The sequence below is a fragment of the Myotis lucifugus genome, unplaced genomic scaffold, assembly GCF_000147115.1.
Source record: "Myotis lucifugus unplaced genomic scaffold, Myoluc2.0 scaffold_100, whole genome shotgun sequence".
NCBI classification, from domain to species: domain Eukaryota; kingdom Metazoa; phylum Chordata; class Mammalia; order Chiroptera; family Vespertilionidae; genus Myotis; species Myotis lucifugus.
This window is the reverse complement of record NW_005871148.1, coordinates 566338-589582: the sequence shown is the minus strand read 5'-3', so window position 1 is coordinate 589582 and position 23245 is coordinate 566338. Positions and strand designations below refer to the sequence as shown.

At 51.6% G+C, this 23245-nt stretch overlaps 1 protein-coding gene across 1 annotated transcript in view; it reads right to left on the bottom strand.

The window, feature by feature from the left end:
- The window catches only part of MPP3 (membrane palmitoylated protein 3), a 24778-nt gene continuing 1533 nt past the window's right edge, over nucleotides 1–23245 (bottom strand). The window contains exons 4-17 of the mRNA XM_023756848.1: nucleotides 22102–22182; nucleotides 21755–21892; nucleotides 18564–18645; nucleotides 17508–17593; nucleotides 15535–15609; nucleotides 11824–12020; nucleotides 9828–9892; nucleotides 8034–8075; nucleotides 6538–6702; nucleotides 6355–6435; nucleotides 3929–4022; nucleotides 3623–3731; nucleotides 2106–2228; nucleotides 1–434 (exon numbers count right to left, since the gene is read on the bottom strand). Coding sequence (XP_023612616.1) covers nucleotides 8074–8075; nucleotides 9828–9892; nucleotides 11824–12020; nucleotides 15535–15609; nucleotides 17508–17593; nucleotides 18564–18645; nucleotides 21755–21892; nucleotides 22102–22182 — 726 coding nt within the window. The 3' untranslated portion in view covers nucleotides 1–434; nucleotides 2106–2228; nucleotides 3623–3731; ... (2 more) ...; nucleotides 6538–6702; nucleotides 8034–8073. The remainder of the gene's footprint in view (nucleotides 435–2105; nucleotides 2229–3622; nucleotides 3732–3928; nucleotides 4023–6354; nucleotides 6436–6537; nucleotides 6703–8033; nucleotides 8076–9827; nucleotides 9893–11823; nucleotides 12021–15534; nucleotides 15610–17507; nucleotides 17594–18563; nucleotides 18646–21754; nucleotides 21893–22101; nucleotides 22183–23245) is intronic.

The following is a 23245-nucleotide window of genomic DNA, read 5'->3' as shown; positions in this document are numbered from 1 at the left end:
TTGCCTGTGACACTTTAATGAAGGAAATGTGTTCTTGTGTGCTATGCCCCCTTTCAACTCACGGTTTCTGCTCCAGGGGGGTATAGTGGAAAACAACAGATAAAAACCAATGAACGGGACTTCCCACATATGCTCTTCTGGTTGAAGGCGTTCATGGAAAATTCTGCCCCTCTCCACACTTGGGATTCCTTGATGGTAACATGGCTGGACTAGGCGGTCTTCCAGGTCCCCTCCAATGGGGCTGTTCTAGGATATAGTTACCTGACCCAACTGATGGGCACCCAGTGAGTGTCCTTGCTCAGGTTCTCTAAGAGAGCTCTGAGCTGGCTGCACGCGCTCTGGAGATCCTCCCTCACCAGCACAGCGTCCACCAGGTGCCCGTAATGCTGGTCAATGAAGGCGGCGGAGGCGGACATCTCTCGCTGTTCCTCATCCTGCAAAGGAAAGGGGCAGTTATGGAGCAACAGGGTGGTTCTCCCCTCAAACAGGAAACCTACACCTTGTGTCTTGGGCAATGTCCCAAGTGAAGGGATGACTGATGACTATGGTCCATGAATAACCAACTGTGTACACAAAGAACAGAGTGGAGTGAAAATATCCTAGCAAACTTCCAAGAAAGTGAATGGGCAGTAGACATTGATATTTAGTCATTCACAAAATATCTACTCAGGACCTGTTAACTGCAAGCCATGATATGAAGTTCTTGGCGGGGGCGGGGGGGCGGGGCAGGGGGGATGCTGATTCTGTATCTGTGTCAATATCACATTTCCTGTCCAAAGGTATTTCCAAAGAAGTGCTACTATTGTGTTGCATGGCAATTTGGTTAAATAATTACAGGAAAGACCTATAAATAATAACAATAAAAAAGCATTTCTGGCCCCACCGGCATGGCTCCGTGGTTGTGCATCAACCTGTGAACCAGGGGGTTGTGGTTTGATTCCCAGTCAGGGCATATGCTCGGGGTTTCGGGCTCGATCCCCAGTGTGGGGTGTGCAGGAGGCAGCCGATCAACGATTCCCTCTCATCGTTGATGTTTCCATCTCTCTCTCCCTCTCCCCCCTCTTTGAAATCAATAATATATATATATATATATATATATATATATATATATATATATATATATATATAGGCAATTCTGAAACCAATGGGGGAGGGAGGGGAAAGAAGTCGAATAAGGAACTCTAATGCCCTCTGAAGACTCCTAAGTTCATGCTGTGGAACTCAATTTTTCTTTTCATTTCCTTATACCAGGGCCAAACACAGACACAAAGTAGAGTTAAGAAAGTGCTGGGACAACACTGGCCAAATTCCCCATTTCCTTAGGTACCTGCCTCCTTTAATCAGATTATTTTCCTGACACCTCACACTAAGTTATAGATAGCCAATGATCCCGCCTTACCAAACTCACACAATGTTTGCTTCTGCATTTAAGAAACCTCTAATAAATAGAATTTAAAGCAGAGAGTTAACTAACTTGAGTTTGGGCTGTGGAAGAAAGGGGCAGATCCACTCTAAGTCAAATTGCAAAACAAAATTTGTCTTTGGCATTCGCCCACCTCCTATCTCTTTCCAGTCCCGTGTTGCCTTCTCTCCTCTGCTTTTAGGGGCTCAGTGTTTGGATGCTGCCATGGAGCGGGGTGAGCTGTCTCCCCCAAAGAGACCCACCTTCCAAAAAAGTCCCTCCTCCTCTTCTCTCTGTCACCAATCAAAACCTGATTCCTGCTTCAGGGAGAGCGCCTGCAGTTTCGGAAGATATGTTCTAAAGGGCTAGGGAACAGTTCTTACCTAAGATGGCTGAGACCTAAGAGAAGACTCAGATCATTCCTCCTCCTCCTCTCCCCCAGGAGGGGAAAAGCTAGATGAAATTTGGAGAAGCTTCCCAGTTCTATACTGGACTTGCAGGGCCCCTCTGGTGTTCAAAGCGCACCACAGTAACCCAGTGCCGCCCCTGGATCTTCAACCCCACCCCCCCTCCCTCTGTACACACATCCTGTAGCCCTGTCTGTCTGTCGATGTTTTCTCTCTCTCTCTCCCCCTTCCTCTCTAAAATCAATAAAAACATATTTTTAAAAAAGTATGAAAGAAATGACCAATTTTAAACTTACAAGTGGGGCTGCTATGTCCTCACAAGCTGGGGACATGGGTGGCATCTTCCTTTTGTCCTGAATTGCAGGCTTTACAAATATAATATAGGGCTTGAACTCTGAGGTCCTCAGCTGTCTCAGTGCCTGTGAAGACAAGTTCAGGAATATTATATACTTTGAAAATATTTTACTGTGAAACATAATTTTCAAATGCTCCATAATGGTGTGCTTCACCACATGACCTCAATGGTAAAGGTTCCGACTATACGGTCATATGACAATGAACTTCAGCTGGCATTCTCTTCTTCTGCTCATTTTCTCACTCTCCACGTTGACTGTGGACTCAACTGGAGGCCTGGAGGCCTACTTGCTGAGAAGGGAGGTTCCGAAGCCTCTGCTCCCAGAGTTGTCATCTCTTTGGCTCTGACCCCACAAGCTCGAACTAACCTCCTTATGCCGTTCTCTACCTGCCCAGGCCCGATGGGTGAGCCAGCAGGACTCAATGTATATCTATTTAGTCATCAACTTGGACTACACCAGTTCGGAATGTGTGCTATCGCCCAAACCTCCTACTGATAGTCAAAGAAAAGGTTTGCTAAGCAAATGAAGAGACTAACAACTTGAAACAAATTGTGAAGACTTTAGGAGGTTTTCAATATGCAAACGTCCTATTAGTGCATTGTATCTTAAGGGCCTCTGTTTGGAAACACCGGCATTAAACTGCTATATGTACAATTTGCAGCCAAAACAATAAAAATCACTTTCCAAATAAAATCCTGAAATTTTGACTGCCAACTCCCAGTAACTCCAAATTAGGGAGGGTTTTCCTTATGTATAATGTGCTTTTTGGAATTTGTTTCAAGCAAACTTCTATAAAATAAAGCCTATAGCTTATATCAAAACCAGAGTGCTATTTCTACAGAGGAATAAAAAAATCTCCGGGTTGAGGTCAAAGCTTAGAAGTGTTTCTCAAAGACAAGGTGCAAACGATGGGTCAGCCCCTGTCGAGTACACAGCAGGCAGGGTGTGCAACACGGAAAGGGTTTTTGAAGCGCTTCACAGGGACGCGTCTCCCCTTTTCCCTTTCAAACTGTTCTCCGACCACCTCCCTCGGTGGTTCCCACGCCACTGACTTCACTTGTCCTGTTCAAGGAGGAGGTTCGCTGGTGCGAAGAGCTGAGTCCCAGCCTCCAGCTGGGCACTGACATCTAATCTCCTGTCCCATCGCAACTGGCCAGTCGGCGCCACCCTCGACTGCATGACTTACTCCACGCAGCGAGTCCTATCCCGGGTCTCTGGCTGCCCAGGGGGTCCATGACTCCCTACAATGTTAATGCAGTTTGGGTGTGTAGAGGTGCATATTTTGGGATGCAAAGCTTTCATTAGCTTCTCAAAGGGCGACCCCAAGAAATTTTAATATCCAGTGCTCTAGACTAATAAAACTCCCTTAAACTGAGGTCAGATATGCTGTCAAATGTACAACCCTCTAGTTTATAAATTCCACGAATAAAACATGCCCAACTGGCCCAGGAACTCACGTCCGGCTCTACGTCCACCAAACAAACTTTGTTTTTGGCCATCACAGCGTGAATGGCGTCCAGGCTGGTCCCGTAGAGATTTTCCTTATATTCCCCGTGCTCCAGGAACCTAAAACACCAAAGGGGGAAAGGCCTGGGGTTCCCGAGCTCGCCCACATTGGCACAGAAACATGAATGGACTTCCACCACGATTCTCTCCCCTCCTCCGCCTTCCCTGGAGCCCTCCTGGGGGTCAAGTGGAACACGGGGCAGATGCAAAGACCCGCACCCGCACCGAGGGCCAGCTGGCCCACCCAGCAGACGTACCTGTTGTGATGTATGCCGGCCTCGAATGCTTGCTTAGAGACAAAGTGATACTCCACCCCCTCCTTCTCATGGCTCTTCCGGGGTCTGGTGGTATCTTTTAAAGAAAGAACAAGGCAAGCTGGGCAAGGAGAGGTCACATGACAGTGAGTGCAAACACAGGGAGCCTGTGCCCTTTCGGAGTTCATTGATGCTGTGCACATAAAGCAACGTCTTCCATCCATCCAGCATCTCCGTGTCAGGCACAGGGCCCTTTCCAGGCGCATCGCTGGCTCACACACTCTCTGATGGAGGCAAGAGGCCTCCCATCTTGCAGGAAAGGACCCCGAGACGTGCAGAGAGGTGAAGCACCATGTCACTGGCCCAGAGCCGGCAGGTAGCAGAGCCAAGGTCTGAGCTCTGTCTCGTGCCAAGTGTGGGCCCTGAGCACGCGGCCAAACTGCCTCCTTGATGCTGTGGCTTCCAAGGAACCACTGGGAAGATCCCCAGGCCTAACCTTTCATGAGTCCCTCGTCCTAACTGCTTTTTGAGAGCAGAGGAGGCACAAACATAGGTAACCTTACTGTCTGCTTTTAATCCTTGACTCAAGTATTTCCCATTTTGAGAGAAAGGAGACATGCAGACCGTCCCTTTATGGAGGAGATGTCGCTTCTCACACAATGTCATAGCACGTAGAGTTTTCCGCTGGATTTCCGTAACATAACTGAGATGCACACTCCTGGGGGGAAACGGGTCCGCCACAGCACAAGAGCACACGTGAGGCAACACACAGCGTTTCCTGCGCATCCCAAGAGAAAGGGGGGAGGCACCAGGGAGATGCTCTGATTCCAGATGTGGTGCCTTAGGCCAACCTCTGGCAGAGCCGCTCGGGTCACTTTTCTGACCATGTCATTCCCTTGCTCTAAATGTTTATTCACCCTCTGATTCCATTCTAAAGACCTTAGATGAGCATAGGGGACCCTCGTGATCCGCCCAGCCTCCAACTCAGCTTCATCTCCCCGACATCAGCCACACCAGCTTCCCCAGCCCCCGACACCGCTCCGCCAGGTCACACCTTCACCCCTTGCACGTGTTGTTCCCTCTGCAGAGAGAATTCTTCCTTTCTTCTCTGCCTGGAAAACTCCTATTTACTCTTCAAAACCCAGCATAAAGGTCACTGCCTCTAGGAAGCCTTCACTAACTCCCCAGCTCCTAAACGCCAGGGGGAAAGTCACCTCTCTGTGGGGTATGTGGAAGCAGGTGGACCTGACCATCCAGGTACCCTTCCCCCAAGGGGTGGGTCTGAGGATTTCAAAGGACCTATGTGTGAGCAAGTTCCACATGTCCTGTTTCAGTCCATCCTCTCAGTCTCTGGAAGACTGTGGCTCCCTGAAACCTACCAGGTCCATTACCGATGTGTTGCCGGAATGGCCTCCCAACCCCACACCCCATCCCCATCCCCACCCCTGCCATTTCAGGTTGGGCTCTGTGAGACAATTCTGACAACCCACAGACTGGGCTATGGGCCCCAAGGCCCAGGGGCTTTGTAGCGGCCCTTCCTCAGAACATTCTGAAAAAGTCCCATCACCGCCACCACAGCATCCCCCCTTGGTGGCCACCAGGTGCTAACACTGTATCCTGCAGAGGCCAAGGGATGGACAGAGTCCCACAGGACGGAAAGGGCAGGGAGAGGCAGGCCATCATGCAGCCTGGTTAAGAATGCAACTGGAGCAGGCTGCCTGGGTTTGAATCTTGGCTCCACCATTTACCAACGGTGTGATGTTGGGCAAGTTACTTAACCCCTGAGCCTCAGTGTCTTCCTCTGTAGAATGGGATGATAATAGTCCCTCGTCTCAGGGGCACTAGGAAGGCTGACCAAGTTAGTCACAGAAGAGCTCCTGGTGTAGGTCCTAGCACTCTTCATTCTCCTCTTCCTCATCACATCCTATCCGCCTATTGGATTTCGGCATCCCTGTCTGCCTCTAGACTCGGGAGCCACCCTGATGGGCCAGATCCAGCTACAAGGGAGAGCCCAGGCAATGCTGCTCGCTGGCTCGCTGGCTTCCCTGCCCTGCTCTCTTACCAAGCAGACAGCAGGGGCCACAGCAGCCAGAGCCATTTGGAAAAGGAGGCGGGAGGCCCCTTGGTGTTAGCCTGAGGTTGCTATTTTGCCTGCAACGTGCTCTAGACTTACTCCCATCCCAGGCAGGAACCAAGCCAATTCTGGGAGTTTAACATGCATACAATTCTACTGTCCTCCAGCTTCTGCCTCAGCGGGTCCCAGTGGGCCACTCAGAGTGGGTCAGTCCCCTCACGCCCAGGTCCCATGATCTGCTCATAGCAGGCGGTGCTTGGCAGTCCCCCAGACCCCAAATAAGGATGAGGATGGATACAGGGAATATTCATGTGTAGGGCCCTCCCCTCCCCTTCCCCCCCACCAGCCCTCTTACGTGGAACAGCAACACCAAAGTGCTGTGGGTTCTCTGCCACCACCTTCTGCTTCAGCTCGTGCAGCCGGGCTCCCAGAGACCCTGGGAAATGAAGGGAAGGCTGACCAGAGACCCTGCTGAGCTCCCTCCCTGCTCTTCCAGGGAGGAAACCAGCCCACTCCCTGGAGATGCAGCATCACCTACCGATCAGAACCACCAGGCGGGGCCGCTTACTGGGTTGGTGCTGGTACCTGGTCACCTCCTCATAGGTCAGCAGCTCCGGAGCCTCCGTTACTGCAGATGTCTTTCCTTCCTGCGGGTTTCCCAGTCTCTCCCTGCGGCCCAGCCGGAAGCTCCTTCGAAGACCAGCTTTGGGGGAAGGGCAAGGGGCACCATGACATTTGTCCCAGGACCTCCCACCAAAGACTCTTCCCACCTGGCCTAACCTGGAGTGGGTCTGAGGCCCACTGGCCTCTCCCAACCGCCTCCAGATACAGAAAGGGGTTGATCAAGACACACAGTAACATGGTGAAAGGGTGACCACCCGGCATCCAAAAGTAGGGTCCCAGGTCCCTGTTTTACTCGGCATGTGACTGACCTTGAATAGGTCATCACCTCTCTGAGCCTCAGTTTCCTTATTTGTGAAACGGAAATGGAAATCTACAAATGCAATGTGTGGATTGGGTCCCGGGTCAGGGGAAAATGCTCTAAAGGATGTTGTTGGGACAATTGGCAACAATTTAATATAAACGGTGTTATATATAAACACGCATATAATAGAATTGTGTGCATGTTAAACTCCCAGAGTGGGATCATTGCCCTGGGTTATATAAGAGAAGGTCCTTGTCCTGAGGGACCACATGCCGAGGTGTTTAGGGTGAAGGGACAAGCTGTCTGTGGCGAACTCTCCCACGACTCAGGAGAAGATGCATAGATGTAGAAAACGGAAATGATACAGCAAACGTGGCAAATACCAACTGGTGAATCTGGGTGCAGAGTTTATGGAAGTTCTTCGTACAATTCTTACAACCCTTCAGTAAGTTTGAAATTACTTCCCAATCAAAAGTTAGAAAAACTCGCCAAACCGGTTTGGCTCAGTGGATAGAGCGTCGGCCTGCGGACTGAAAGGTCCCAGGTTCGATTCCGGTCGAGGGCATGTACCTTGGTTGCTGGCACATCCCCAGTAGGAGATGTGCAGGAGGCAGCTGATCGATGTTTCTCTCCCATTGATGTTTCTAGCTCTCTCTCTCCCCCTTCCTCTCTGTGAAAAATCAATAAAAAATATTTTTTAAAAAAAGTTAGAAAAACTCTTTGCCTGTCTCTCAGGTCTCTGAAAAGACTGACCAAAATGCAAGAAGCAAAGGTACTTGGGAAACTAGTAAAAGGCTCCTTTATGGTACGGTGGTGACGTAACCACTGAATAAACTACAGTTGAGATCACAAGACTAATATAATCAGTATTAATGGAGGGTCCATGTCAGGGCTCGGCTGTCAGCAGCTGGTGAACGTTGAGGTGGCGGGCAAGGCCTGGGCAGGCCAGTCCCTCCTCTGCTGACAGACGGAGGGGAATGTGGGTCCCCAGCTGGGTGCTCAGATGGCTTTGCTTCTGCCTCTCCCTGCCCCGGGAGCCCGTGGGCTGTGCATGGCACGGAAGAGGATGCTGGGGGAAGAATTTGTCCCAGGATCTCTCTGCTACTTACCCACATAATGCCCTCTGAGGTACCCCTCACAGTCACAGGTCTCTGCGAATCAAACAGAGGGGTCCAGTGAGCCATTCTGGGCACAGACCCAAGCCCAGAGGTGCCGGCCCCTGGATGGCCAGGAAGAGCCCCCTGGGATCGTGTTTCAGGGGGGCTCAGGAGAAATCCCATGTCCTGCCTCCCCCCCAAAAAAAACACAAGTTCTTCTGTTTAGCTCAGTTCTCCATGCTTATTCCTCAAGTAACTTTTCCAGGCCCTAGCAGGTCCTGGGCCAGCAGACCCCATCCCAGTCCCTGAGTCAGGATCCCTGTGAATAGGAGGGGAGATTCACTAGCCCTGCCCCGCTCCTGTCTCGTACCTCCTACCCAGCCAGTTACAATCAGCCCAGCCAGAGTCCTGGGAAGGCTGAGCCCTGTCCTGTCCCCCCCCAGCTCTGCAGCCTCAAGGAGCAGGCTGGACCAGCTGGCAGAGTAGGGAGAGGTGGGCAAGGAGCAGGAGGGCACAGCCACCCCAGAGTTGGAATGGGGGGGGAGGAACAAGCCCCTCCGGCCCCAGACATTCCACAGAAAGGGGCCTTGTCCATGCACACAGAGGACAAATACCAGGCCTACCTTTGTCACAAGGCTGATCATCTGCAGTTTGCACAAAAGACAGATGGAACAGCGTTAGCGGAGGGGAACAGGAGGCCCTGCGGCCGCGAGACAGCCATGGCCTCTGTGCCTGAGGAGCCCTCCATCTGTCCCCCCTTTCTCTCCTCCGGCAAACCTGTGATCCGAGCTGGGCTGCATTATTAAACCAGGACTTCTCTAATTAGTCTTCCTGTGTGTGTCTCATTAGCAGCTCAAAGAAAGCCAGCTCATTGCTGGCGTAAGCAGCCTCAAGGCCAATTTATTCAGCAGCCCTTTGATTGAGAGCACGTGGAGAGGAGTGGGCGTGGGCAGCAGCCGCCAGGCCAGGGGAGCAGCTTGCTCTAGGAGCCCGCAATGGGCAAGCGTCCTCTCCAGGCCCTCCTTGGGCCCCTGATCACAGGCCCCCCTCGTCCCACTCCCTTGGCCTCAGGAGCCTCTGTTTTCCCATCTTGGAAAAGGAGGTGCTCTGAGCCCACTGCTTCACGGGCTGTTGTGATGATTACAAGGAAGAAGGTGGGTGGATGTGTTTTCTAAAAGGTAAAGTGCTACACGGAGTGGAGTTGGCAGAAAAAATACAAAACACTGGGCTAAATTTGAATTTCAGAAAAACAAGGAATCGGCATTTAGTAGAAGTATAGCCCGTGCAGTATTTGGGACAAATGTATTTATGCAAAGAAATGACTTGTTGTTCATATGAAATTCAAATGTAATTGAACATCTTGGTTTTTATTTGCCAAATCTGATCCCTGACACAGAAGCACAGGATCTCCAGAGCTGTCTCCCCAAATCCGAGGTTCCTAAATGGGCAGGACCAGAGCCCTCCTTGGGCATCTAATGAAAGCTGTGGACCTTCTCTCAGACACAGACCAACAGCCAGACACACACACACACACACACACACACGTTTGCACACAATTTTGGGAGAGGCGTTAATTTGGCCCCTAATGTCATCCATGAGCTCCTCTCCAGGGAATAGCTCCCCCCAACTTAACCCCCATTTCCTCTCCCCACCCCTCACCCCACCCCCTCCTTCCTCTGGAGGCTGGGAGGTCAGAGAAGGCCCTTGGTGCTGCCTCCTGCCCAGCGCCTGCTTCTTCCTGGCACAAAGCCCCCAAGTCCTAACCCCGGCCCCTCCCTTAAGTACCATCCCTGCCAGTCTACTCACAGGGGGGCTTCTTGAGGCTCTGGGGGCTCGGCAGGGTGCCCGTGGCTCTCCGGTAGCTTAGGCGCCTGTGGACAAGGAGAAGGACAGGCCCATGAGCTGGGCCACGGAACCAGCCGGGGGGTCTTACAGAAAACTTGGAGACACTGATGCTGGATCCTACAGGTGGGCACAGCCTGGCAGCCTGAGGGACTCCGGCATCGCACCGAGTTCCAGGGAAGAGGGACACGCACTGGTTCACAGGGGAAAGAAACGGAGTCTCCTGCTCTGGAAGACGCCTGCCCAGCCCTAAAGGTCACACAGGGATCCAGCCCAGTGCCCGGGTCAGCAGCTGGTTGTTACTGTCCTACGACCGATTCTCAAGGAAGGGAGGCCCCCTCTCCTCTCCCCTGGCCTTCCCATTCCCGAGGAAGCTGGAAAATAGCAGGACCCTCAGGAGAGGCTGAGGGTGAACGTGACCCTGACTTAACGCCCTTCTCCCACCGGAGACCTCAGCCAGACACATCATCCAGCCGGGTTGTCAGTGGAGAGGCAGCTGCCAAGGTCTCACCTCTGACTGAGAAAACGCCAGGGCTCTTGGAGGTGTTTCGATTTCCACATCTGAATGCAGCTAAAGAGCCTCCACCCCCCGCCCCCCGTCCCCAAGACCAGATGCGGATGGGTCTGAGGCTCCCCTGAGGAAAGAGAGCAGGTTCTCAAGCTGCAGCACCTCAGAATCGCCTGGAACCTCGGTGAGAACAAAAAGTGCAGAGCCCACCCTGGACTTTCTGACTCAGCAGGTCTGGGACTGGGCCCAGGAATCTGCACTTCCCACAGGTTCTCAGGGGACGCTGCCGCCCCTGGCCGGGGACCACTGAAACGGATGAGCAAGGTCTGTAGGACTTCAAACCTCAGGGGAGGCTGATGCAGTCTTAACTGCCAGCCCCTCTGACCCAGAACTTACACTTCTGGAAATCTATCCTAGGGAAATAATTTGAAATATGAGGGACAGTCTATGTGCAAGATAACAATTGCAGGCTTGTAGCTGTGAAACACTGGGGAAGACTGAAAGGTGGGGAAGGGGTAGCTTTCCAGCTAAACTGTAAGCTCCTCCAGGGCAGAAAGCAGGGTTCACAGCAGCCCACAGGCTGCCCGGCACAGGCCAGCTCCATTCACAACAAATCCATTCATGCTGCCTATGAGTGAATGGTGTAGCTCCTGATGAACTAGTACGTAGCCACTACAATCACACAATAACTAATAGGCAATATGTGGAAAATGCTGGCGTCAAAATGTATAGTTAAAAAAAAAAAAAGCAAGATCTCAAAACACTCATGTAAAAAGCACAGAAAGGAAATAATTATGTGGTTTAGATGGTGGTGAGACTTTGGGTAATTTTCTTTTCCTTGTCCTCTTCTTCCATATTTTTACATTTTATTTGTCAACTTTCTCTAAGTATGTATTATGCAATATACATTAATAACAGAGATTTCCATATACAGACAGTCCTTGGGTTACGTCGGATTCGACGTACGTTGTTACGTGTTTACGTCACCATCTCCCATTTATTTATAAAAAAAAAAGTTCCGTCATTTCGACATATGTACATAAGTGCTTTATGTTTTGTATTATTTATTTACCACAAGTAAAGGTCAGGAATTGTTATCTTTCTTTTAAATTATTTTTACTGTTTCACTTCATTACTGCTGTGTATGTGCTCCATGTGAATGACGTAGGTGCTTATGTAGGTGAGTTCTGACTTACAGCGAAAATTGCGTTATGTTGCACCATAGGAACATATCTCCAATGTAACCTGAGGACCTACTGTATTTCTTTAAATCTCAAACAGTCATCGCCACTGGTTATGGGTCAAGAAGGACAAACACAAGTACAATTGGTACTTACCTCGGAACAACACACAGTGTGTCCCTCTGGCTGTGGTGCAGAGATTCGTGGGTTTGCCATGTACCCATTCCTCTGCCACTCCAGAACCACCCCCTTGCAACACCCCCAGACCCACCTTTCCTGGAACTGCTTGGAGGGAATAAGGCCAGCTCGAAGGTTGGTGTCCCCCACTCGCTTGGCCTGCCACCACGTAGGGTCATCCTGGCTGACCACCTCCAGGACCTGCCTGCGCTGGAAGGGCAGGCCTGCCTCCTGGCAGGGAATGGCCCGGTCCTCCCGCGGGTTGTAGTGGAAGAGGGCCCGCATGAACACCTGCAGGGGACGGGCTGGGTGAGGCGACCCTTCATCGTGGAGACACGGACATGTCTATGCCACGTGGAAAGTCAAATGACAACTACCGTTCGCCATTAGGAAGCATAAGCAGCCTTGAGAATGGATAGCTAATCAGAAACATACTGCACATATTTTCTTATTGTTCTTCAATCATTTTGGATATTAGAGTCAGGAAATCCCTCAAGAATCAGAAAATGAACAGATGGGCCCCATGTCTGACTATCTTTCTCCAACCTGAACGTTTCCTTAATGACCTGATCTGCTGTGCTCAGCATACACGATGCAACAATTAGTCCTGGGGACAAAAAGTAAAGGCAAGCACATCCGTCATTCAAATGTGATTTCTGATCTGCTAACGGCCCCTAATGAAGGCAGCAGCCATCTGTTAAATAAGAGATCTAGATGTTTTGGTAAGAACACAAACACCAATAAAACTACTGCTACTGACTCCTCACCATCATTTTTCAGTGGGTACTTGACGCCCACATTTTTTACAGTTCAATCCTGCCTCATCTGTCACACGTTTGGCTAACCCCAACTCTCCCCTTTACCCTGAAGTCACCCCCTCCAGAGAAGATGGTGGGAAGACACAGCAGTTTGTCACACTTCCTGGTTCTCTTCTATAATTCAGTGGCATGGGTTTATTTATTTCTATTTGGGCCCAATTACTTAACAGCAAATAGACCAAAAAAAAAAAAAAAAAAGGCCAGAGGGCTTCCTTAGGGCAGTGATTCTCAGCCTTTTCCATCTCATGGCACACATAAACTAAGTAATAAAATTCTGTGGCACACACAAAAAATATTTTTGGCCAATCTGAAAAACAAAATAGGTATAATTTTGATTCATTCATATTGGATGGCTATTGTTGTGTTGGCTGTTGTCATATTTTTATTTGACAATGTAAGGGAAAAGAGGTCAGTGTCCCTGACTAAATAGTCAGGTATTGCATGTTGTGAAAATTCTGTCAGCAAAAAATTAAATAAATAAATAAATTCTGGCAGCACACTGGTTGAAAATCGCTGCCTTAGACAGATTCAAACCATATTCCTTTATGCCCTCCAGAAAGGACTCAGCTAGACCACAGTCAGAACCTTCTGCCCAGGTACTGTGAGGACAGATACCCTCATCAAGCCACAGGTGTCACCAGGGTCCAAACACTCAGAAGAGAGTATAATCCGCAATGGCCAGCCCAGATCAAGCTGCTAGCTCAAGAAGAAATACTTAGGCCCTAACCGGTTTGGCTCAGTGGATAGAGCATTGGCCTGCGGACTGAAGGGTCCCAGGTTCAATTCCGGTCAAGGGCATGTACCTTGGTTGCAGGCACATCCTCAGTGGGGAGTGTGCAGGAGGCAGCTGGTCGATGTTTCTCTCTCATCGATGTTTCTAGCTCTCTGTCCCTCTCCCTTCCTCTCTGTGAAAAATCAATAAAATATATTTTTAAAAAAAAAGAAGAAGAAATACTTAGGAAGGATGAGCTAAGGGACTGGAAAACCAGGTTCTCTCCCTGTATCAAGTGAAAACCTTCAGCAGCTGCATCTGGGGACCACAGTAACTCGTCCCAGAAAGAACCACCTTCCATCAGGTGAGAGCCCATATATGGCTGCCCTGGGATGCAGTGGAAGAGTGCAAATAAGAAACTAGCCACAAACACCTTATTTCTTGGTTTGTTTAAAAAAACAAAAAACTGACATCAAACACAATGTCCATTGTTAATCCCTATTCATCAAGATATTTACTGACAGCTATTCTGTGCCAGGTGCTGGAAGGACCCTCTTTCTTGCACTTAGTACTGGGAGGCAGGGCTGGGAATCATGAAACATTGAAACATTGGCATGCTCCCTTCCTTCCACCGATGAAAAGCATGCAATTGCCCTAGTTGGTGTGGCTCAGTGGATAGAGCGTCGGCCTGCAGACTGAAGGGTCCCAGGTTCGATTCCGGTCAAGGGCACATGCCTGGGTTGTGGGCTCGATCTCCAGTAGGGGGCGTGCAGGAGGCAGCCAATCAATGATTCTCTCTCATCATTGATATTTCTCTCTCTTTCCCTCTGATATCAATAAAAATATATTTAAAAGAAAAGGAAAGAGAAGCATGCAATTCATTATGTTATTTCTGCCTTGGCTTCGAGGGTAGTTCAGATCCAAATGTTTTTGAAATTAATTAATGCCCTCATCTGTCCTCTCTACCACCACCCTAAGCTCAGGTCTCAGCCCCCTCTCCACTGGGCTTTTTATTTTTTTAAAATATATTTTATTGATTTTTTTACAGAGAGGAAGGGAGAGAGATAGAGAGTTAGAAACATCGATCAGCTGCCTCCTGCACACCTCCTACTGGGGATGTGCCCGCAACCTAGGTACATGCCCTTGACCGGAATCGAACCTGGGACCTTTCAGTCCGCAAGCCGACGCTCTATCCACTGAGCCAAACCGGTTTCGGCTCCACTGGGCTTTGACAACAGCCTGCAACCAGGTCTCGCTGCCTCCAGTCTCCACCTGCTCCACTCTCCTCCATGTGCCTACCTCGGGGAGCTTTCTAAAACACAAACATGGTTGCATCACTCCCCTTAAAAAACACACACACACACACACAAAAACCACACAGCCCGGCCGGTATGGTTCAGATGGTTGAGCGCCAACCTATGAACCAGGAGGTCACGGTTCAATTCCGGGTCAGGGCACAAGCCTGGGTTGCGGGCTCAATCCCCAGTAGGATGTGTGCAGGAGGTAGCCGATCAATGATTCTCTCTCAACATTGATGTTTCTATCTCTCTCCCTCTCCCTTCCTCTCTGAAATCAATAAAAATCACGAAACAAAAACACAAGCCTTAAGGTAATTCAGAAGACAGCACTATCCCACCTCCCCCACCCACCTCCCCCACCACCAGACCCCACCCCAGTATATACTCCTCTCCATTACTTTGAGCTTCTGTCTATGCAGACTCCTCTGCCTGAACTTCCTTCCACCTCTTCTTTACCAGGGACCCACTCATCTCACCCTCTTCAAGCCTCACTCCCTCGTGCCTCCCGTGCGACACCTTCCACGGCACCTGTAACCCCGTAGAGAATCTTTCCATAGCACTTGTCACGTGGCAATAAAAGACTTGCTCCCCGGCCTCCCCCTGAACTAGGAAGCCTCAAAGCTCCTAATCAACCCTGTCGCCAGCATCTGGCAGAGCACCTGGCACAGCGGAGGTGCCCCACAAAGGTAGGCTACACGGCGAAATAAACGGCAGTTACTTAATTGGTCCCAAAGCCAGCACACTGGGTACCTCTCCTCCTCTTTATGGCCCCGGTTTTCTATTTCAATTAAAAGGTATTAGTAAGCTAGGTCGAATGTGGTCTACCGACAGGCAGGGTACAAATAAATGAATCACTTTGTGACAGGATGGCAATCTATCGAGCACATGTTCCGAGGACCAGATGTACAATCTCTTCCCAAATGACCGTTTCAAAGGCTGGGCTGGAGCCCTCCCCTGCCCTCCAGCTCCCCCCATACCTTGCTCTCCTTTAAGCGGTCCTCCTCCTGGGTGGCTGGGATGATTTTCAGGGTGATGGATCCCTGGGACTGAGCCTGAAAGGAGAGAGAGCACAGGCTCATCATCCCCCAGGCCTAGCCCTCCGTGAGTTCACATCTCACTTCCCAGGTCTGAAAACTCACGTTCAGAGGCAAGTCAGACTCACTGCCTCCTCTGGGACCCACCCTTCTATGGTGGCACCAGTTGAATTAACAAAGCAAAACTCAAAAGCCAATACCTGCACTTCAGACAAAGGGGCATAAGATTTTAAATGAGACCCCGAGGACAATGCATACACTGAATCCAGCTCTGCATCCCTCCTGACCTCTCGGGCCCCCAGGGCTGCCCTCTCTCCTTCCTCTTGGGTTATCTTTTTTTTAATATATTTTATTGATTTTTTACAGAGAGGAGGGGAGAGGGATAGAGAGTTAGAAACATCGATGAGAGAGAAACATCGATCAGCTGCCTCTTGCACGCCCCCTACTGGGGATGTGCCCGCAACCAAGGTACATGCCCTTGACTGGAATCGAACCTGGGACCCTTGAGTCCGCAGGCTGACGCTCTATCCGCTGAGCCAAACCGGTTAGGGCCCTCTTGGGTTATCTTTAATAACCTGGCCCACTTTCCTTTTCCTCCTTCCTGCCTCATTTGGGGCTGGTTCCCAATCAGTACTTTCCTCTTTGCTTCCATCTTCCCCAGTGGGGTCTCCAATCCCAGGCCACTCCTCTCTTCCCAGGGGTTCCTTTTCCCTCTGCCTGACAGAGACCTTGCACCCTGACGTGGGGGGCCCGTGAGGAAGAAGCTGTCAGCCTTAAAGAGCCAGTCTTCTCGCTTCACATCTCAGCCTGCTTCTGCCCCCAAACCATAAGAAGTTAGCTGCCCACCCAGGGTGGCACAGTGGTTGAGCGTCAACCTATGAACCAGGAGGTCAGGGTTCAATTCCTGGTCAGGGCACATGCCCTATTTTTTAAAAACATCAATGATTTTTTAAAAAGTTAACAAGGAGTGTCATGCCGGGGAGGATGCTGAGGATACAGAGGACAGAACTATGACTGGGGCTCTTTACAATTTCAGTTTTGGCTTGAACTCCCACAATGGACTCTGGAGGCTGTTTACATCCCAGCACAGATGTGAAATGCTGTATCCTTTTCCAGATGTTTACATCCGAATGATCACCACACATGGGATGAGAAACCATCCCTGTCCTTGCTTTCCAGGAGAGGAAATCAAAACTCAGAATGACTGGGTGACTTGCCCAAAGTTGCACCCCTAGGAAGTGGTGGAGGCAGGATTCAAACCCAGGACTGTCTGATCCCAAATCCCTTGCTTGGGTCCTCCCTGTGCTTCAACCTCTTAGTCCAAATTCCTTGGTCCTTTAGAAGAGGGGACCCTTTTGAAGGGGGTCTCCCAGAAGGGTCCTCAGGAAAGGGAGCTAGAGGTCAGGGGAATGACTGAAGACAGGGTCTGCGAGAGGCAGATGGACTAGAGCAGTGGTTCTCAACCTTCCTAATGCCGCGACCCTTCAGTACAGTTCCTCATGCTGTGGTGACCCCCAACCATAAAATTATTTTCGTTGCTACTTCATAACAGTAATTTTGCTACTGCTATGAATCGTCATGTAAATATCTGATATACAGGATGTATTTTCATTGTTACAAATTGAACATAATTAAAACATAGTGATTAATCACAAAAACAATATGCAATTATATATGTGTTTTCCGATGGTCTTAGGCGACCCCTGTGAAAGGGTCGTTCGACCCCCCAAAGGGTCGCGACCCACAGGTTGAGAACCGCTGGACTGGAAGCTCAACTCCTCCTGTCCCCCACCCGCACCCGGGAGCACTGTAAGGCCACTTTGCCTGCGGCCCTCCCATGAAAACAGGGAGACCGAGCCAGATCCGCCCTGGCTCTGGAAGCACCACCAAACCCCCAGCACACGTGCAGCACGGACCAGAATCTGGCTGATCTCGTCGGGCCGCTTGTGCAGGACTGTGATCCCGTTCACTTCCCGGAGCTCGTCCCCGACGTGGACCAGGCCTAGGAGACACGGGAGCGGCCGTTAGCACAGGAAAGGGGCTCGAAGCTCTGGGCACCGCTGGGACCGGGACGAACGGAGTCCCTCCTGCGTGCTGGCTGCCTCACCCGGCATCACAGCCTCACAACCACCCGGTGAAACCTCCAGTTTACAAGTCGGCAGCTGAGAGCCAGGAAAAGTATGCAGCTTGCCTCAGGCCACACTGCTCAGCAATGGAGCCAGTGTTCAGACACAGTCATTTTGATGTAGAAAGACTGTGTTCTTTCTGCTGTAACCTCGGCTTCTTTAAAAATTGCATTAACTCTTCACCATCCTGGCCTCCGCTGTCAGGACAAGCCTCTCCGGGTATTGGGCCCTATTTGTTACTGAAAGCGGACGCTGGCCCCTCAGTGTTAGCACCACCCAGGAGGCGGTCAGGGGTGCAGAATCTGGGGCCCACCTAAGACCTGCTGAATCAGAATCGCCTTTTAACAAGATGCCGGGGGAGTGGGGGGTCGTGTGCTTGCTCACGTTTGAGAAGCTCTGGTCTAGGAGTCTCCACACCATGATCCCCAGATTTGGGGATAATGCTCCCACCGGGAGGTTTGCCTCCGACTCAGCAGTTCTTCCCCACACAGTGATTTGCAACTTCTTTTCCACCCAAACAAATCTGGGACATGAACACCCTCCCTTCCGCAATAGTGCAACTCGGTGGTGGGGAAGGGTGTCCCTGCCCCCCAGTTAGGAATTACCCACCAAGCCCATGCTGCATGCATGAGTCCTGATCCCCTCATCTCTCCATGTCTGAGAGACTTTCAAACAATTCAAATTTCTACCAGGCTGGTGAAAGAGAAGTCCAGCCCCACTCCCCCACTCCCAGTACTTCCCAAACAGGTGACCACAGAGGAGGGGAAGATGAGACCCGTGGCCAAAGGGGGAAGGCCGGGGGATGAAGGCCATCGCCCTGGCCAGATGGGCATTGATGCCACTCACCACTCCGGTCTGCTGCGCCCCCTCGCATGATCCTGGCCACCACGACAGCCCCTGAGTGCTCATCCCGTCGGATGGTGGCGCCCTGCATCGGAGACAGAGCAGGCAGGCTCCTCAGAAGCACCCACAAAGCTCAGATTCCAACACTCTGGACCCCCCAGAGCCTCCCCATCCCTCCCTCTGTCATCTCAGGGGGCAGGTCAGAGGGGACCTTTCCAATGCTGAGGATGCAGTAAAACTGACATCTCCCATTAGTGTAGCTCAGCACTTCACAGTTTAAACAAAGCACAGTAACACAGCGCCGATCTCATTTGGACACGAGGAACTGGGGCTCAGGGAAGGGAAGCATCCGCAAGGTCACCCAGCCGAGAAGGAGGAAAGCTTTTTGTGATGCTGAATCCAGAGCTTTCTCTATCACTGCCTCTTGCAAAGACATTTAATAATGAGGAGAGTATGTGCCAGCAAATTCTCATCCTACCTCTAACCAATCACAGGGCCTTCTGTTACGGAAGGGAATCAATGATGCCCCAACAGGGCTTCGGGACCAGGACTTGGTCCATGAAGCACAGAAGAGGGTGATCTAGGATGAGAAAGGTCTAACAAGCCCTCAATTTCCTGCGTCACACAGGCTGGACAGTGAGCGGCAGGGCAGGGTGGCAGTCAGGTCAAGAGCTAAGCTCCGGAGTGGGACAGCCCTGGGTTTGAATCCACTCTGGCATTTACTAAAAGCATGCGGCCTTAGCAAGGAAGCCCCATATCCTCTCTGACTCTATTTCCTCTGGGGTGTGGGGTAACATTCCACTCACGGGGTGGTGCAAGGATTACATTAGGTGAAACATACAGGGCACTTAGCACACAGTAAGTGCTCAATAAATGCGAGCCATTTATCATGGGCTGTAACTGCAGACACTTTGGTGCACTTATTAACTTTGTTTGTGTCATCTCTTTGAAGTACCTAAGATAAATGCTGCTGGAAAGAGAGGCCATTAGCTGAGAGCCCTGTGGCTTCTTGCCCCCTAGACCTTCATGTTTCCCAGCATGTGTCCACCCTTCCCTCCTTCCCCATCTTAGCGGAGGGGCTCCTCCTGTCTAGGCTGGTCCCTCTGCCCTCCCTGCCTCTCCTGCATCCTCAATGCCCCTTCTCTCCTGGACCTAAAAATATTATCACCTCTTTCCCATCATAAAAAGCCTGCAGCCCCATCCAGCGGGAGCCAGTCTCCATTCCTTTGGAACAAGCTTCTTAAAGAAACAGGGTGCATCTGCTCTCTCTGCTTCCTGCCCTCAGGGTCACGCAGCCCTGCAACCTCAGATGCAACAGCAAAAGCACCTGATGGCCGGCCAGCTGCAGCCCTCAGCCTGCTCTCCTCCCAGCAGCCTCCTGCCTGACTCTGGTGCTCACCCTCCCTCTGGAATTCGGTCTCAGCCTGGGCCCTGGCGACACCTCTCTCCCAGTGCTTCTCAAGGACTAGTCATCTCCTTTGCTGAGCCCTCCTCTGTCTGCCTTTGAAATGACTACAGGGCTGGGACCTGGCCCTCTTCACGTCTCACTTTGTAAACTCTTCACCCAGGAGGTGTCGGCCTCTCAGGTGATTTTAACCCCTCCCGCAGGCTGGGGGCTGCCAAGTCTGTTATCTCTGGACACATAATCCTTCCACCTCCCGGACACCCCCGGTTCGAGGCGCACGGGCCTCTTGAATTCAGTGGGGCCTGAGCTCCTTCTTATTTCCTCCCCAGAATTACGGCCCCAACACCACACGGTCGTCCAAGCAGGACACCTGGGCACTATCCCAGGTGCCTCCCCGACTCCTGCCCAAACGGCGGCAGTCACAACGTGACAACCATTTTGTTTCTGAACTATTTCTGGGATTTCTCTTCCCTACTCCCACGGGTCTAGGTCAAGCCCCATTTCTGAACCTCGTGGGTCTGGCCCCCACCTTCAAATTGGTTTTCTGCTTCGGGCCTCACTCTCCAGATGGCTTTCCACTGGGTAGCCAGTGTGGTCTTTCTGCACTGTACATCTGGCCATGCTATTTCTTCCTCCATGCTATTTCTTCCTTAAAACCTTTCCGTGGCTCCCCCCGCCTTCGAGGTCAAGCTAAGTAACTCTGCGTGGACAAGCAGGTTTTTTTATGACCTGCCACTGATCTGGCCTCACCCATCGCTCCGTACCTCAAACTTGGCATTCTATGTCCACACCAGGCAGCTCCGATTGCCTGAATATCCCAGGCCATTTACCGTCCCGTGGCTTTGCTCGTGCAGTCTACTTTGTGGCATGCCCTCTCCCTTTTCCTTCTAGAAAATTCCTGTTCATTTTTTTTTGGAATTCAGCACAGGCATCACCACTTCCAGGAAGCCCCCAGTCACCACCTCCTGTGAACTCCCAGGTCTGAACTGCCTGCACCCAACAGGGTGCCTGGCACACAGAAGGGTGCACGAGGTGTCTGCCAGTCGGTGGGTGACTGCCCGGTTTGGAACGAGGGGAAACAGAGGCAGAGGAGAGATCCTGCTCTGCTTGCAGCAGGGGGTCATCTGAGGTCATCTGGTGAAAGTTGGCTATGGAGAGTGCCGGCAGCGGTGTTCTTCCGGGCAAGCACTCAATTCTCTGGACTTCCCCTACTTCCCTCCATCTAATAAACAACCCTGTCCCTTTGCCCAGTAATCAATGCTGAACCAGGACCAGCATGATAACCATCTGTCAGCGGGGAGAAGAATAGCTGCTGCCTGGGCTTCCTCGGGATTCAGAGCAGGCCTGGCAACCGGTTTGTAAAGAGCCAGATGTAAGTGTTTTAGGCCATGGGGGCCACAGAGCCTCCTGTGCGGGTACTTAACTCTGCCGCTGCAATGTAAAGGCAGCTGTAGACAATACGGAAAGGAACAGGATGGCTGTGTGCCAATAAAACTTTATTTACAAAATCTGGCTTTGGCCCTTGGACCGTGGTTTGCCAGTTCAGAGCCTGATGATCAGAGCTGCCCCGTACAGTCGTGCAGGTTATTTACTGCACAAAGGAGCTTGGCCACAGTGGAGGGAGGCTGTATCCACCCAGGGAAAGGGGTTCCCTGCGCACAGAAGCGTTGCAGGGACTGGTGACAGCCCGGACAACGCTGCCGTCACTCACTCCAAAGACTTCAGGAGGGTCCCTTCCCAGTTTTCTGGGTGGAACAGGGAAAGGGGGTGGGGGTGGGGTGCCACATACCAGGGGTTCCTTGTTCTTTACCAGGCGGACAATCTTCACTGATTCTTCATCAAAGTCCTCATCAATATTGTCAGGCAGAGGGGGGAGAACAGGGTCGAAATTCTTCTGAGCAACCGTATCATGCACCATGAGCATGGCCTGTCAGGAAAGCATGAGAAATGAAAGGCTGGCCCAGAGCTCCCAGGGGTCCGGCAGGGGGCCTTGGCCGGGCAGTGGTCGGGGGGGTCTCTGATTTCATGCCAGACAACCACCCCGACACTGGTACTTAGGATCCCTCACTGAGGAGCCCCCTTTCCTCAGTTTCACGACTGAATGCTCAGGAGACACAGGGACCGCAACATGACTACCCTGAGGTGGGGGGTGGACAGCAGCTGGAGCAGCTCCCTCTCGTCGCCGTGCACGGAGGTGGCCTGCAGCTCCTCCATCACCTGTAGGGCAACGAGACGGTGGCTGTGGGTGCTTCATGCCTGCTGGGAGTCCCCAAGGAAAACCCTGCTCCCTGGACCCAGACCCAAGAGCCCTCCCAGCCGCTGCTACAGCACCCAGGGCACATGGGACCCTCAGCCACCCAGGGAACTCACACCGGGGGTCAGAAGAGCTTGAGCAGCTCCGCAGGGTAAACCTAACGGGCACTAACTTACGAAGCCCTTCCCGGGCGTCAGCTGCTCTACGTGGGCCTTCTCACTCAGCGCTCACGATGAACTAGATGTAGCGGGCACTACTGTTTTGCCATTTTACAGATGAGAATTAAATGAAAGATTAAATATCTTGCCCAAGGTCAGAAAGCTCGGAAGCGGCACAGCCAGGACTTGAACCTGGGCTTACCTGGCTCCATTATCTGTGCCCTCATCACTACATTCTTTTATAATTGAGGAAATTGGGGCTCAGAGAGGCTGAGTGACTTGGTTAAGGTTGCAGAGCTAGTAGGGAAGGCAGGGCTGTGCCTGGGAGCCTAGCAACCTGACATGTTGCTCATCACCACATCCCGCGGAGGAGAAAGGAGAGGGAGGTGGGCCCACAGGCTGCGGCCTCCCCTCACAGGCCATCTCCGGGGGTTACGTGAGTTTACCCAGGAGCTGGACTTAGCAACAGGGACAGCTTTCCCCAAATCATGCAACACAGAGGACAGGCCCACAGGAAATCAGGACGCCTTCCTTTAAACAACGAGAAGCCTGAGCCAGGAAGCGGGGATGGACTGCGAGCCCCTTGCCCCCAGGACTGCACATTGGGCCTCTCCAGACACCAGTCTTGTTTGACCTGTTCCTACTGCCCGTCCTCAACAGCTTGGAGCTGCCGATCTGATCCAAATGCTCTCATTTCACAGCTGGGGAAGCAGACTTTCTCGGGAACACACAGTAAGTGGGCGTCATCATGTCACCATGTTCCCAAGCCCAGTCCAAGGCTCACGAGTTCCTCCCCGCCTGTTAGGAGGCCCAGGGAGGAGGAGGAGGAGGAGGAGGAGGAGGAGGAGGAGGAGGAGGAGGAGGAGGA